Genomic DNA, 13,456 nt, shown 5'->3' on the forward strand with positions numbered 1-13,456 from the left:
GTACTTTCAGACGTAATAATGGAGACTGTTGAGTGCACCTCACCAAGAGTGTTAATGTGGTTGAAAATTATCTCCAGCCTTGAGGGGGGGTACTTTTGTTTGCAATAGCTTCATCAAAAAATATCTGCCTTCCTAAAGTACCCAAACAATTCATGGTTACATTAGTTTATCTTTGGTAGGATGTTTAGCCAACCGATTAATATAGACCTTTTTATCGGGGAGGAGGAAAGGGCGCGCGGCGCTGCTTGAAAGTATAGTGAACTAGAAGGCTTTCTAGTGGCGCGACCGAAGCGCCTGCTTGCCCCTGTCCCCGCTTGTGGCCAAAGTAGCGGCGGCGGTGTCATCGCCCACTCTTCCCATTTAGTTTGCTCTTCCGTGTCATGTGCTTGTTTATCCTTGTGAAACGGCTAAAAAAGCCGTCTAAACCATTGTTATGCACCAGGTTGCACAACTGGATATGCGCGTGTGCAACAAAGTAGTGAGTTATCTTAAAGGCCCGAAAGGTGAAGAACGATGACTTCTGTAGGAGCGTAACCTCCATCGGCTTGACAAGCCACTTGACGCCAATTGCGCCATGCACAAGTTGCACCTTGAACCGCATTTTATTATGAGAGACTATGTGCAGACCATCAGTGGTGTTGAAGTTTGAATGCCAAGGAGAACGCCAACGCTTGCCCTAATGTGCTTCCGATGATTTTGCCCAACCTGCCTGCATATCTGACATTAAAAACTCCGGCTCCGCAAAGCGGCGTTAATTGCCATTAATTGTCTAAGCTGCTACAACCTTGCCAAGATCGTCATTGGATCAAACGTTCAAGAGGAAGTTGTAAGCTAGCTTTTGACAGTTGAAGACCAGACTGCTAGTTCGTACAAGCAGCTGCAGTTGATTGACTTGTTGCTTGATAAAGGAGATCTTGAAGGCGCCGAAGGTTCGCTTGATAGCAGTTCTCTGACGGTACCAGACCAAGCACATATTATTCACAGTATAAGAAGCCAAAAAACATTGACACCAAGGACAACATATGGGAAATTACTTGTGCTTAATAAATGAAATAAAGAAACAATAAATTAAAGGAAATTAAAATGGATGAAAAAACAACTTGCCGCAGGTGGGGAACGATCCCACAACCTTCACATTTCACGTGCGATGTTCTACCAATTGAGCTATCGCGGTGCCGTTCTCTCATCCACGTTCTTGGGTATTTATGCTTTACAACTACAACTAACTCTGGAAGTGTTAGCCAGCGCCACTACTCACAAACCTTGGCGGCGCATGTGGAACATCCTTTCTGCCGCAGGCGTCATGAGCACATGATCTTTTTGGGTGAAGGCAAATGCTACCTGAAGGCATCAACGTTGCCGAATTCAAGACCCTCATTACGTAATAAACGAGAAGAAAGGGGTTAACCAAAGTGTCCGATTTTTATTAGTCATATCATAAGAAGCCAACAAACACTGACACCAAGGACAACATAGGGGAAATTACTTGTGCTTAATAAATGAAATAAAGAAACGATAAATATAATTGAAATGAAAGTGGATGAAAAAACACAACCTTTGCGAAATGCGAAGATTGTGTGCGTTTGTGCATGAAGCCACATCAACATCATTTCAGCGCCGTGCCAGAGAGCGTTGTGGCGTCGTGGAAGCGAGGACTAGAGTCATGCCGAAGCTCGGATAAAAAGGACGGTAAGTGCTCAGCATGGAAGAAAAATTAGACAATGTTCGTGCTATCGAATGTGACACAAAGACGTTGGCGCTGGCACGCGACACGGGTCTACTGTTGACTACGGTGTGTGGCATTTGGAATGCGAAGAAGTTGCTCGGCAGCGCTGCTGCGACTGCGAAGAGATGTCAGTTACGAGGTTCGACTTTTCGCCATCGTTGCCTCTGTTGTTGCGGAAGTGTCGCCTAGTGACAGTGATAAGGATGACACAGAAAGCGACAGCACGAGTGATTCAGGCCCGACAGTGGCAGAAGCTGCATGTTACGTCCGCCTCATGAATGCAATCATCGCAACGAGAACAGCACCCCACAATGACAAGGTTCCCCACAACTTCTGCAATGCTACCGCGCCTGTGAACGGAGAATATGCAACGCCAACGAGGAATCTGCCATGCGAGTGTTTGCCGAGAAGAGGGAGCTGGCTTTGAAAAGCTGGCTCGCAGCTTGAGTAAGTCTGAGGCCGCTGTCGTTGGTGCTAGGCCGCCATGGCATCAAACGAAAATAACACTTTGGTCGCGCAAAGTGAATAAATATTGCATGTTTTTTTCCCTTTCATCACAGTCGCTCTGAGGTCAGTTTTTGACAGGTAAGTGGGTGATCTCATGCTATTTCGGTTAAGCAGTACTACCCTTTAGTACATACTTTTTCTAAGCTCCGGCCAACTACGGTTTGATTAGGTTTCATTGTACTCCCAAGTTCCTTATTTATCACCAGCGAACAGAGCAACCTAAGTGACCTAAGTGGGTACAGCTCCCTCAACAAAACAACACTGCATTAAATTTGGCACAGGTTTTGAATCAGAAAAACCAGAAATTACGAAATAAAAAATCCCAATTACATATGTGAAAATGGCACTTTCATGGTACAGTCGAAGCCACTTATAATGATACGAGTTCTAACAAAATATCATTTGTAACAATGAGAAGCTACTGCACTGTCAACTATTGTATCTTTTATGGTGAAATAACCTGCTTACTACAATGCCTCCATGACACATTATTGGTTATAACTATGAAGTCTGGCTGCTGGGTGTCTATGCTGAAAGGTAATGAAATGCGAAATCCTTAAAACGAAAAAGTCGCAGTTTCGCCCGAAAGGCAAAGCATCAATTACTATAGCAAATTAGCGGGCAGCTATACGAAGTAAGGATAGTAGATTTATCCATCGAATAAACTTGTAAGAATACCGTAGTTATTCGAATATAGGCAGATACAGTCAATGACCGATCTTTCGGATCCTCTAGGGAACGTAAAAACGTCAGAAAATTCAGGGAGTCCGAAAAAAATGAATGCATGCAAAAAAAAAAACACACATTTTTTTTTTTTTCTCGGATCTAGAGGTAAAGGGCGAAGTACCAGGCTTCCAAAAACCTGCCAAAGCATCAGTGAAGTCGCTATAAAAAGAGGCGTTCAAAAACTCTGTATGCAGCCGACTCCGGTTTATTATGTACATGTGCATCGTCGGGCAGCCAGTGTTAATTGCTGCAGTGGCTTGAAGAACTTGTTGATTGTTGTTTGAATGGCGTTCCAGAACGGTTGCATGCGATCATATTCGCCTCGATCTGAGCCAGGGTCACGTCAGCACTGTACACCGATGAAAGAGTCAACAGTGCTCGCATCAACTCTGCGCTTGTAGGCGGAGCAGGCATTGGCTCCTCATTTTCAACATCGGAGTCTTCTGAATCCCCCACAACCTGACGGACTATTTCCTCGTCAGTCAGTTCTGCGCAGAAGTCGAGCTCGTTGTCAGCGTCAACAAACAGTTCAAAAGTTCAATCCGAAACTGTATGCTTAGAACTGCCGAACTCCTTGCTCACATCAGCCTGCGATCGGCCGCTCACGACTTGCTTAATAATGGTGGCTTTCTTTTCCATTGTTAACCGATGATACTGCTTTCCGCGCTTCGATGCCATCGGCGAGGACGACGAAGACGGAGTGGGGGCCATCGAAGGCAAGCGAAATCCTCAAGTTGCGAACAGTGGAGTTCGCTGACGAGCGCCGAAGCACCTAGGCCTAGCGTCGCACAGCACACTTGACACTAACGTTGTCTTGACACAACAGCACAACCGCACGCCATGCTAGCCAAAACGTGGCCTGCGCAAACAAACGAAATGGTGCCGCTCCGGAAACTCCGCCGGAGGCGGAAGTGCGGCGATGAACATAGCCAGCGTGGCCAGACCAAATCGGTGTGTGACGGCTAGATTCGGCTAGTTGTGGTTCAAAGCGGTGAAATGATTTCCTTCGCAAGGGCGCTGCGCGAGGAGGCAAAAGACCTTCCGTCGCGTCAAGAAGTCCGGAAAATTGGACGGCGGGAAGTTCGAGCGTCCGAAACTTCAGGTGTCCTTATACATTGATTCTATGGGGCTCATGGCGGTGCCGCGAAGACGTCCGAAATATCGGGCATGTCCGAAAATTCAGTCGTTGACTGTCATCATCATCATCAGCCTGCAGGGCAAAGGCCTCTCCCATACTTCTCCAACAACCCCGGTCATGTACTAATTGTGGCCATGTCATCCCTGCAAACTTCTTAATCTCATCCGCCCACCCAACTTTCTGCCGCCCCCTGCTACGCTTCCCTTCCCTTGGAATCCAGTCCGTAACCCTTAACCCTTTAGCTGTCGGACCTTTCTGGCCGTGACGCACCCCCAGTGTCGGCTTGGTTTCAGGGAGCGAGCATAACAGGGAATGAACATAGCAATTTATTTTTGATTATGATTGGTATACAAATAACATAGTCAATGCAATATGCACATTTTAATGTTCTGCAGCTGTTATTAGTAAACATCATCATCATCATCAGCCTGACTATAACATCCGTTCAACATCCGAATCTGACGATGCGGAACTCATCTCTTCGTCGCGTTAGACGCTGTCCGAGTCCAAATCCGAGCTCCGAGGTCTCGAGCTGCTCAGCTATCCGAAAGTAACCGCGCGCAGGGAGGATGCACTTTCAGTCGCCCGCAACGGAGATAAATGGGACGTTGTGTGATCAAGAAGAGGGAGATGGAAAAAGGCTAAAACAAAGTTCGAAGGGCTTTACGTTTACTGCTGCAAGTCGGAAGCGAGGGTGCGGCGAGAGAGCGAAACCAGCAATCGAGTCACTCTTTTCGGAGAGGCAACGGCGGCGCGTGCGCCTGAACTTGACGCGCCGTAGCAGACACACCAACAGAAGAAAATAAAAACCTTCAAACCGGCGGAGATGGCAGAACAACCCTTGAACCCATAACCACACGCGCGCGACGCATGATCCAGCGAACGCTGAGCCACCGCGCCACTCGGCAAAAAGAGAGGGGGGCGTGGCAGTCGCACCGTACTCTTCAATACGTGTACTAACACAGGCCGGGGCGAAAATACGAACTTGTAGGAAGAGTCAACAGATGGCGTGGCCAAGTCCGGGAGCGCCAGCTTTGCACTCAGGCGCGAAATTTTGAACGCGCGATAGAGAACGTACCGGTACGTCAGTGACACTGTGGGGGGGAAGCGCGATTACGTACCGGTACGTCAGTGACAGCGAAAGGGTTAATGACCATCGGTCATCTTCCCTCCTCATTACATGTCCTGCACATGCCCATTTCTTTTTCTTGATTTCAACTAAGATGTCATTAACTCGCGTTTGTTCCCTCACCCAATCTGCTCTTTTCTTATCCCTTAACGTTACACCTATCATTCTTCTTTCCATAGCTCATTGCGTCGTCCTCAATTTGAGTAGAACCCTTTTCGTAAGCCTCCAGGTTTCTGAACCGTAGGTGAGTACTGGTAAGACACAACTATTATACACTCTTGAGGGATAATGGCAACCAGCTGTTCATGATCTGAGAATGCCTGCCAAACGCACCCCAGCCCATTCTTATTTTTCTGATTATTTCCGTCTCATGATTTGGATCCGCAGTCACTACCTGCCCTAAATAGATGTATTCCCTTACCACTTCCAGTGCCTCACTACCTATTGTAAATTGCTGTTCTCTTCTGAGACTGTTAAACATTACTTTAGTTTTCTGCAGATTAATTTTTAGGCCCACTCTTCTGCTTTGCCTCTCCAGGTCAGTGAGCATGCATTGCAATTGGTCCCCTGAGTTACTAAGCAAGGCAATATCATCAGCGAATCGCAAGTTACTAAGGTATTCTCCATTAACTTTTATCCCCAATTCTTCCCAATCCAGGTCTCTGAATACTTCCTGTAAACACGCTGTGAATAGCATTGGAGAGATCGTATGATCCTGCCTGACGCCTTTCTTTATTGGGACTTTGTTGCGTTCTTTATGGAGGACTACGGTGGCTGTGGAGCCGCTATAGATATCTTTCAGTACTTTTACATACGGCTCGTCTACACCTTGGTTCCGTAATGCCTCCATGACTGCTGAGGTTTCGACAGAATCAAACGCTTTCTCGTAATCAATGAAAGCTACATATAAGGGTTGGTTATATTCCGCACATTTCTCTATCACCTGATTGATAGTGTGAATATGGTCTATTGTTGAGTAGCCTTTACGGAATCCTGCCTGGTCCTTTGCTTGACAGAAGTCTAAGGTGTTCCTGATTCTATTTGCGATTACCTTAGTAAATAGTTTGTAGGCAACTGACAGTAAGCTGATCGGTCTATAATTTTTCAAGTCTTTGGCGTCCCCTTTCTTATGGATTAGGATTATGTTAGCGTTCTTCCAAGATTCCGGTACGCTCGAGGTCATGAGGCATTGCGTATACAGGGTGGCCAGTTTCTCTAGAACAATCTGTCCACCATCCTTCAACAAATCTGCTGTTACCTGATCCTCCCCAGCTGCCTTCCCCCTTTGCATATCTCGCAAGGCTTTCTTTACTTCTTCCGGCATTACCTGTGAGATTTCGAATTCCTCTAGACTATTCTCTCTTCCATTATCGTCGTGGGTGCCACTGGTACTGTATAAATCTCTATAGAACTCCTCAGCCACTTGAACTATCTCATCCATATTAGTAATGATATTGCCGGCTTTGTCTCTTAACGCATACATCTGATTCTTGCCAATTCCTAGTTTCTTGTTCACTGCTTTTAGGCTTCCTCCATTCCTGGGAGCATGTTCAGTTCTATCCATATTATACTTCCTTATGTCAGCTGTCTTACGCTTGTTGATTAACTTCGAAAGTTCTGCCAGTTCTATTCTAGCTGTAGGGTTAGAGGTTTTCATACATTGGCGTTTCTTGATCCTATCTTTCGCCTCCTGCGATAGTTTACTGGTATCCTGCCTAACGGAGTTACCACCGACTTCCATTGCACACTCCTAAATGATGCCCACAAGATTGTCGTTCATTGCTTCAACACTGAGGTCTTCTTCCTGAGTTAAAGCCGAATACCTGTTCTGTAGCTTGATCTGGAATTCCTCTATTTTCCCTCTTACCACTAACTCATTGATCGGCTTCTTATGTACCAGTTTCTTCCATTCCCTCCTCAGGTCTAGGCTAATTCGAGTTCTTATCATCCTGTGGTCACTGCAGCGCACCTTGCCGAGCAACATCGACATCTTGTATGATGCCAGGGTTAGCGCAGAGAATGAAGTCTATCTCATTTCTAGCCTCGCCGTTCGGGCTCCTCCACATCCACTTTCGGCTATCCCGCTCGCGGAAGAAGGCATTCATTATTCGCATATTATTGTGTTCCGCAAACTCTACTAATAACTCTCCCCTGCTATTCCTAGTGCCTATGCCATATTCCCCCACTGCCTTGTCTCCAGCCTGCTTCTTGCCTTCCTTGGCATTAAAGACACCCATTAGTATAGTGTATTTTGTTTTCACTCTACCCATCACCGATTCCACGTCTTCATAGAAGCTTTCGACTTCTAGGTCATCATGACTGGATGTAGGGGCGTAGACCTGTACAACCTTCATTTTGTACCTCTTATTAAGTTTTCACAGCAAGACCTGCCACCCTCTTGTTAATGCTATAGAATTCCTGTATGTTACCAGCTATATTCTTATTAATCGGGAATCCAACTCCTAGTTCTCGTTTCTCCGCTAAGCCCCGGTAGCACAGGACGTGCCAGCTTTTTAGCACTGTAAATGCTTCTTTTGGCCTCCTAACTTCACTGAGCCCTATTATATCCCATTTGCTGCCCTCTAATTCCTCCATTAGCACTGCTAGACTCGCCTCACTAGATAACATTCTAGCGTTAAACGTTGCAAGGTTCATATTCCAATGGCGGCCTGTCCGGAGCCAGGGATTCTTAGCACCCTCTGCTGCGTCGCAGGTCTGACCGCCGCCACGGTCAGTTGCTTCGCAGCTGCTGGGGACTGAGGGCCGGGGTATGATTCGTGTGTTCATATAGGAGGTTGTGGCAAAGTACTGCACCAGGGTGGCCAATCCTGCTCTGGTGAGGGAGTGCGTTACCGGTTCCGGTCACCGGGATCAGGCCACACTCCAAGCCTGTTTATGCAATTTTATCAACACGCAGATTTTTTTTTTTTTTATTTTTAATCCAGTGGAAAATTGCCGGCACCGGAATTCGAACCATGGACCTCTTGCACGCGAGGCGGGTGTTCTTCCTCTACACCACCGCTGCGCTCGTTGACTGTAGCCTTTTTTTTTTCTTTCAAATAATCATATACAAAACTCTATATTCGGCTTAGCTTCGAGGATTTTAATAAACACGCCAGTTTGTGACTGAAAATTATAAATGTGGTGCATAGCTAGCGCCATCTAGAAAAGTCAGTATTGCAGCCGCTATTACTGTATTTACTCACATAATGATCGCCCTCACGTAATGATCGCACCCTTGAATTTTGTCATCAAAATTCTATTTTTTTATATTTTTCGCGTAAAAATCACACCCCGAACTTGCTGCAGCGATAGGTCGTGTGCCAAGTCTAGCTAATATTGATATATTGATCGCGCTTACCATCTGCCGAATGCTACGCGAACGACTCAAGACAAACCAAGCGGTCTGCATGCATCAAACATTTTTAAAAGTAGATGCCTCATTTCATTACTTTCATCACTTTCCGCACTTCCATGGCTAAAAAAAAAAAAAAAAAAAAAAAAAAAGAAGCTGCAACCAAACTTGCCTTTATTATGTGTAGGCTTTATAATGGTTGTGGTCAACAACAACAAAAAAGGCGCCTTTCGATTCTTCTCATCTGCACTTGTGGGCACGCACAAATCGCGAGCAGCAACGATAGTAGCCACGTTTACATTGATACGTTAAAAGTGTACCCTATTCATACACCGACGCTTGTAACACAGCTAAGATATTCACTCACCCTTAGCAGAAACGTGCCGTATTAGGATAGTAGTGAAGACAGATGCAGCAGTTTCTGCAGCATGCCAGCCATGTGTTTCTATGTCACTGGCAGCTAAGCGCGCCCATCTGTTTCTGTCCCCTCAAAGTGGACATGGCTACGTTATTGCAGCAAACTTGCCGATATTAACGATATTATTCATTACTAATACGAAAGAAACTGTTTCAATGCACGTAATGTATTCACGAGAAGAAAAAAAATCGCGTTTGGTGCGTTCGGCTTGCTTTTTGTTTTGGTGTCGCGTAGCAAACGCGGGCCGAAAAAATTTTTTTTCTTTTCGCGGGAAATTTAACCCGCGTAATGATTGCACCCCTGATTTTGCATCAATTCTTCTGACAAAAAAGTGCAATCATTATGCGAGTAAATACGGTAGTAGGGCCAATAGCCAGCTGAACTACGCGAGCGATGTTGTCACTTTGAGCTGTGTCGTATCTGAGCTAGTTCTTTATTCTATGGTATTGGCGTGTGGCGTGGTGTTATCGTAATGGCACCAAACAGGCGATGCCACTATAGTGCCGCTTTCAAACGAAATGTTGTGCTATCCGCAGAGGCATAGTAAGCCAGGCAGGACTGCAATGAGAAAAACGTCGTGTCTTCGGAAGGGGCAATGGCAGATGCGTTTGCATGTTCCGCAATGAGCAGATGACAGCGCTAACGAAGATAAGGGCGCAATAACAGAGAGGAGCTATTCAACGCCTGCTTGGGGTGCGGAGGTGAACTTGCGAGCGCCCGCAAGTGATTGTGTGGCCTGGGCTATAGGGACGAGGCTAGCGGCGGTGACAACAGAAAGTGAGCTCGGTATGTTCATATTAAATAAATGCTGTTATCATATTGCGAACGCTGTCCTTGCTTTATTTGTTCGGCCTATATCCGAGGCAAGTTTATTTTTTCTGGCTTCAGACATTCGGGGGTCGGCCTAGAATCGGGGCCGGCCTAGATTCGAGTAAATACGGTATACTAACTAGATTAACAAGCATGGTGTCACAAGCGCACGAGCAAACATGAACACAACTCGCTCGATGATCGCGGAATACATCTCACTCGCTGTCAAAACGCTGGAGCGAGGAAGTGCGGTAGCAGCAGCGAGTGAATTAACCTTTGTGCGGAGTCTGGCATGAACGCGAATTAAGCCGCGGAAACGCAGGGTCTGTTCGATTCGCTTGCACCACTCCAAACCAGTTCACGGCGGTTCACGAGAAGTTAAGAAATTGTGCAGCTTCATTCCCGAGGTGCAGGCCCAGCGAGACACTCAAAACGAATGCAAAGGTGCAGACACGGTGCAGGCGGTATGTTACGTCAGAATAATGTGCACGGAGCGTGCAAGTTTGAGGTCCTGAACTGCAGGTATGATCGGCTTCTGGGGCGTAAATACACACTACACTTGCGTAGACACATCACCCGCGCGTAAACAGGGTGCCACTGCTTCGCATTTAGGGTGCGATCTTGTACGCATTCCAAAATCGAACGGAGGCGGTCCGTTCTTTACGTCACGAAATAGGCGGTCCATTCCGTTGCGTTCGTCCGATAGCAGACGACACGGACTGATTGACAGCAGATATCACGTCACAATTGACGTCATGGCATTCGTCACGGTTCAAATTGACCAATCGTGTGCGGCTCGGTGGAACGGACCGCCTCCGTTCTATTTACTAAAATCATGAACCAGCCCTGCACCTTTTGAAATGAACATCATGGTTCAGAGGGCGCCACTGCTACACCGCTGAAACGAATGGCAGGGTGTAGCACCTTGTGAACTGGTTCAGGTGGTGCAGGCGAATCGAACGTACCCACAGCGTGCGGCAGATTGTGTCCCCGTCAAGATACAGCGGCCCGAACGGGCGCGTGCAGCAACTCGGGCCTTCTGGAGTAGAATGTGCCCTCGCGCCCTCCCTCCCTCCCTCCCTCCCTCCCTCCCTCCCTCCCTCCCTCCCTCCGAACCCTCACGCGACGGAAGCGTGGAGCCTCGCGCTTCCCTCCCTTGTGCGTGCAAGATTGAGTCGCGATCACTGGCCGAGCCTCGCACGCTTTCAACTAGCACATACAGCATGTTGTGTGCAGCAAAGATTTTATTGCCCTTCGACTTTATACAGAACCTCACGGTGATGCCGACGGCAGAAATGCACCTTGAGTGTCTATATAATCCGCAATAAAAAGAAAAAGAGAAATTCGAGCTGCTGCACGATCGCCCACCGCCCCAACTGTCGCCAAAGGCTCATTTTTCAGCCTTCTCTGCATCGCCAGCCTTGCCGCCTCTTCAGTCACCCTTCCACCCTCCAAAACATGGACTGCAGCAACTGCACTAACAGTGCTGTGCTGTTCCCAGATTGACCACTGGTCCCCAATTCTGCGCATTTTGCCAACAAATTAAGTCACTCGTGCTCATCTTTGTTGGCTGCGTTGAAGTTGTTGAGCACGCAGGAAACAGAGTTAAACAAGTCAACACAATCAGCAGCCGGATAGAGGAAGGTGGTGGGGAGGGGCACTGGCCTCCCCACTATTATGGTTTTCTCATAACAGCTCTGCCATTCCCCCATTTTGATTTCTTTCATGTAAACCTGTTATAACAATGGAATTTTCATGGCACTTGAATATAGTTGTATGTGGGTTCGACTATATATGTTTTCGAGAGGGGGGGGGGGGGGGGGGGTGCAAAGGCAACGAAAATTACACTTACGTGTCAACTTTGAAGTTTCCTTTTTTGAAGATGATCTTGATGTAGTAAGACAGTTTGCAGGCCGCCTAGCTCTCAGTGGTGCTGCCAGCTTCACATCTTTCCTGGTTCCAAAAGTGCATGACAAATGAATGAGAAAACATAAATGCACAATTTTTTCTGTCTGAAGTAAGCACAATAAGTTGCAATGAAAGAAAGTGAACAGAATTTCAATGGTAGAAAGGTCCAGTTTGTTCATTTAAAAAAATGCTGCTTCGCTTGCAATCATTTGGTTCTGCTATGACACAAGTTTATATGTTTTTTTTTTTTCTACACAGCTGCCACTGCTACGAGTAGAAACCTACAGAGCAGTAATTTAATAAATCACGCCTAAAAACAAGCAGCAAGGATTCCTAAACTGCCCTATTTGAGATATGTAGCAAAATGGTTTTAGAGGTATGAGAAACTGGCACATCCTCTTACAGTGCCACCATATAAGCACCCATTAAAGTGAATAACAGCAAATTAGCATTGTCGTATATGTCATAGAAGAGAATGCTTAAATTAACACAACTTAAAGCAAGGATGACCGTTCTAGCCTAGAGCCTTCACATGCAGGATTTGCAGCACAAAACATTTTTCATCCTGACTCACTTATAGCTAATTAGATGTCTAGGCTTCTAAAAATTAGCAGGCAAGACGCTTGCAATCCTCACAAACACAGGTTCAAATCAGGTTCAGGCTAGCAACTATTGAACAAATTTATGCAAGTTATGTGCTGGCCATTTACAAGGAATTATCCTGGCTGCTAAAGGAAAGATGGTCATTAAAAAAAAATGACATGATGATGATTATGATGCAACCAGAGGCAGCAAAGTAGGCACACTTATAAAACAGATGTTCTAGCAAATCATACAGGGCCAACCATCAGCCAAACTATTGTGCTTTCAAATAACGCAACCAGAGCCAAAAGTGGAATAGAAAACAAAAGAACTTATCATTAATAAAGCAAACATTGACTTATTTTGTATTGCACTCCAGTTAATTTTATCACAGCAGTCCAGGTAATTTCATTGAATTCATGTGCAATTGCGTTTCATCAAAAATCTCCTAGGCAGCAGTTGTGCACAACATTTTGTAAGCACATATCAAAGATGGCATCAGTCATTAGCTGGCACTCGCCCCCCACAGTGTTCAACAATCTTAAACGCCTCCCGCAAACTAGATGATGGCCTTCTGCTCTGTAAGTGCGAGCTTCTGCATCAAAACTATGGCAAACAAAGAGAGAGTCTGAGCATGATATCCTCCCAAGACCCAAATACAGCTATTCTAAACAACCTGATTCTAAGCACCCCCCACTATTTTCGCAAAGACATTTGAAAAAAAGTTTGCATGGGAATCTAAGCACTTCCATTTTTGCTAGAAAGAGTGCATAGCCAAGGTTGCTAAGCGTGCTTGTTCACTCTGTCGTCGAGCCGGAGCTGCCAAAGTCGCGAGGTGGCACGGTTTCATCGGCACGATCCAAAACTGCGTCATCCGAATTCGTGCCACAGCCATCACAGAGTCCGAACAGTCTTTCGTTATGTTGATGATTACTTAGTTCTCTGTGATGGCCGCGGCACAATTTCAGGTGACGCAGTTTTGGAGGCAGTGACGCGCTTTATTCATGCGCTTCAGCCACTTGCCAATACCCACGAGGTCCCCACGCAAGGGTCTTTGACATTCCTTTATCTCAGAAGCTCTCTAGGATGAAGGTCTGCTGGGCCTATGAACCCAGAGGCGACAAGGCACCAATGCCATTCCAATCAGCACACTCAAA

At 46.3% G+C, this 13,456-nt stretch overlaps 1 protein-coding gene across 4 annotated transcripts in view; it reads right to left on the reverse strand.

Annotated features, from left to right (window-relative positions):
* LOC126547088 (uncharacterized) overlaps positions 1–13,456 on the reverse strand; it is a 176,259-nt gene that overhangs the window by 112,067 nt on the left and 50,736 nt on the right. For all 4 annotated transcript variants that reach the window (XM_050194947.3, XM_055062881.2, XM_055062882.2 and 1 more), the window contains exon 8: positions 11,662–11,762. In XM_050194947.3, coding sequence (XP_050050904.2) covers positions 11,662–11,762 — 101 coding nt within the window. The remainder of the gene's footprint in view (positions 1–11,661; positions 11,763–13,456) is intronic.

The sequence above is a fragment of the Dermacentor andersoni genome, chromosome 1 (genome assembly GCF_023375885.2).
Source record: "Dermacentor andersoni chromosome 1, qqDerAnde1_hic_scaffold, whole genome shotgun sequence".
NCBI classification, from domain to species: Eukaryota; Metazoa; Arthropoda; class Arachnida; order Ixodida; family Ixodidae; genus Dermacentor; species Dermacentor andersoni.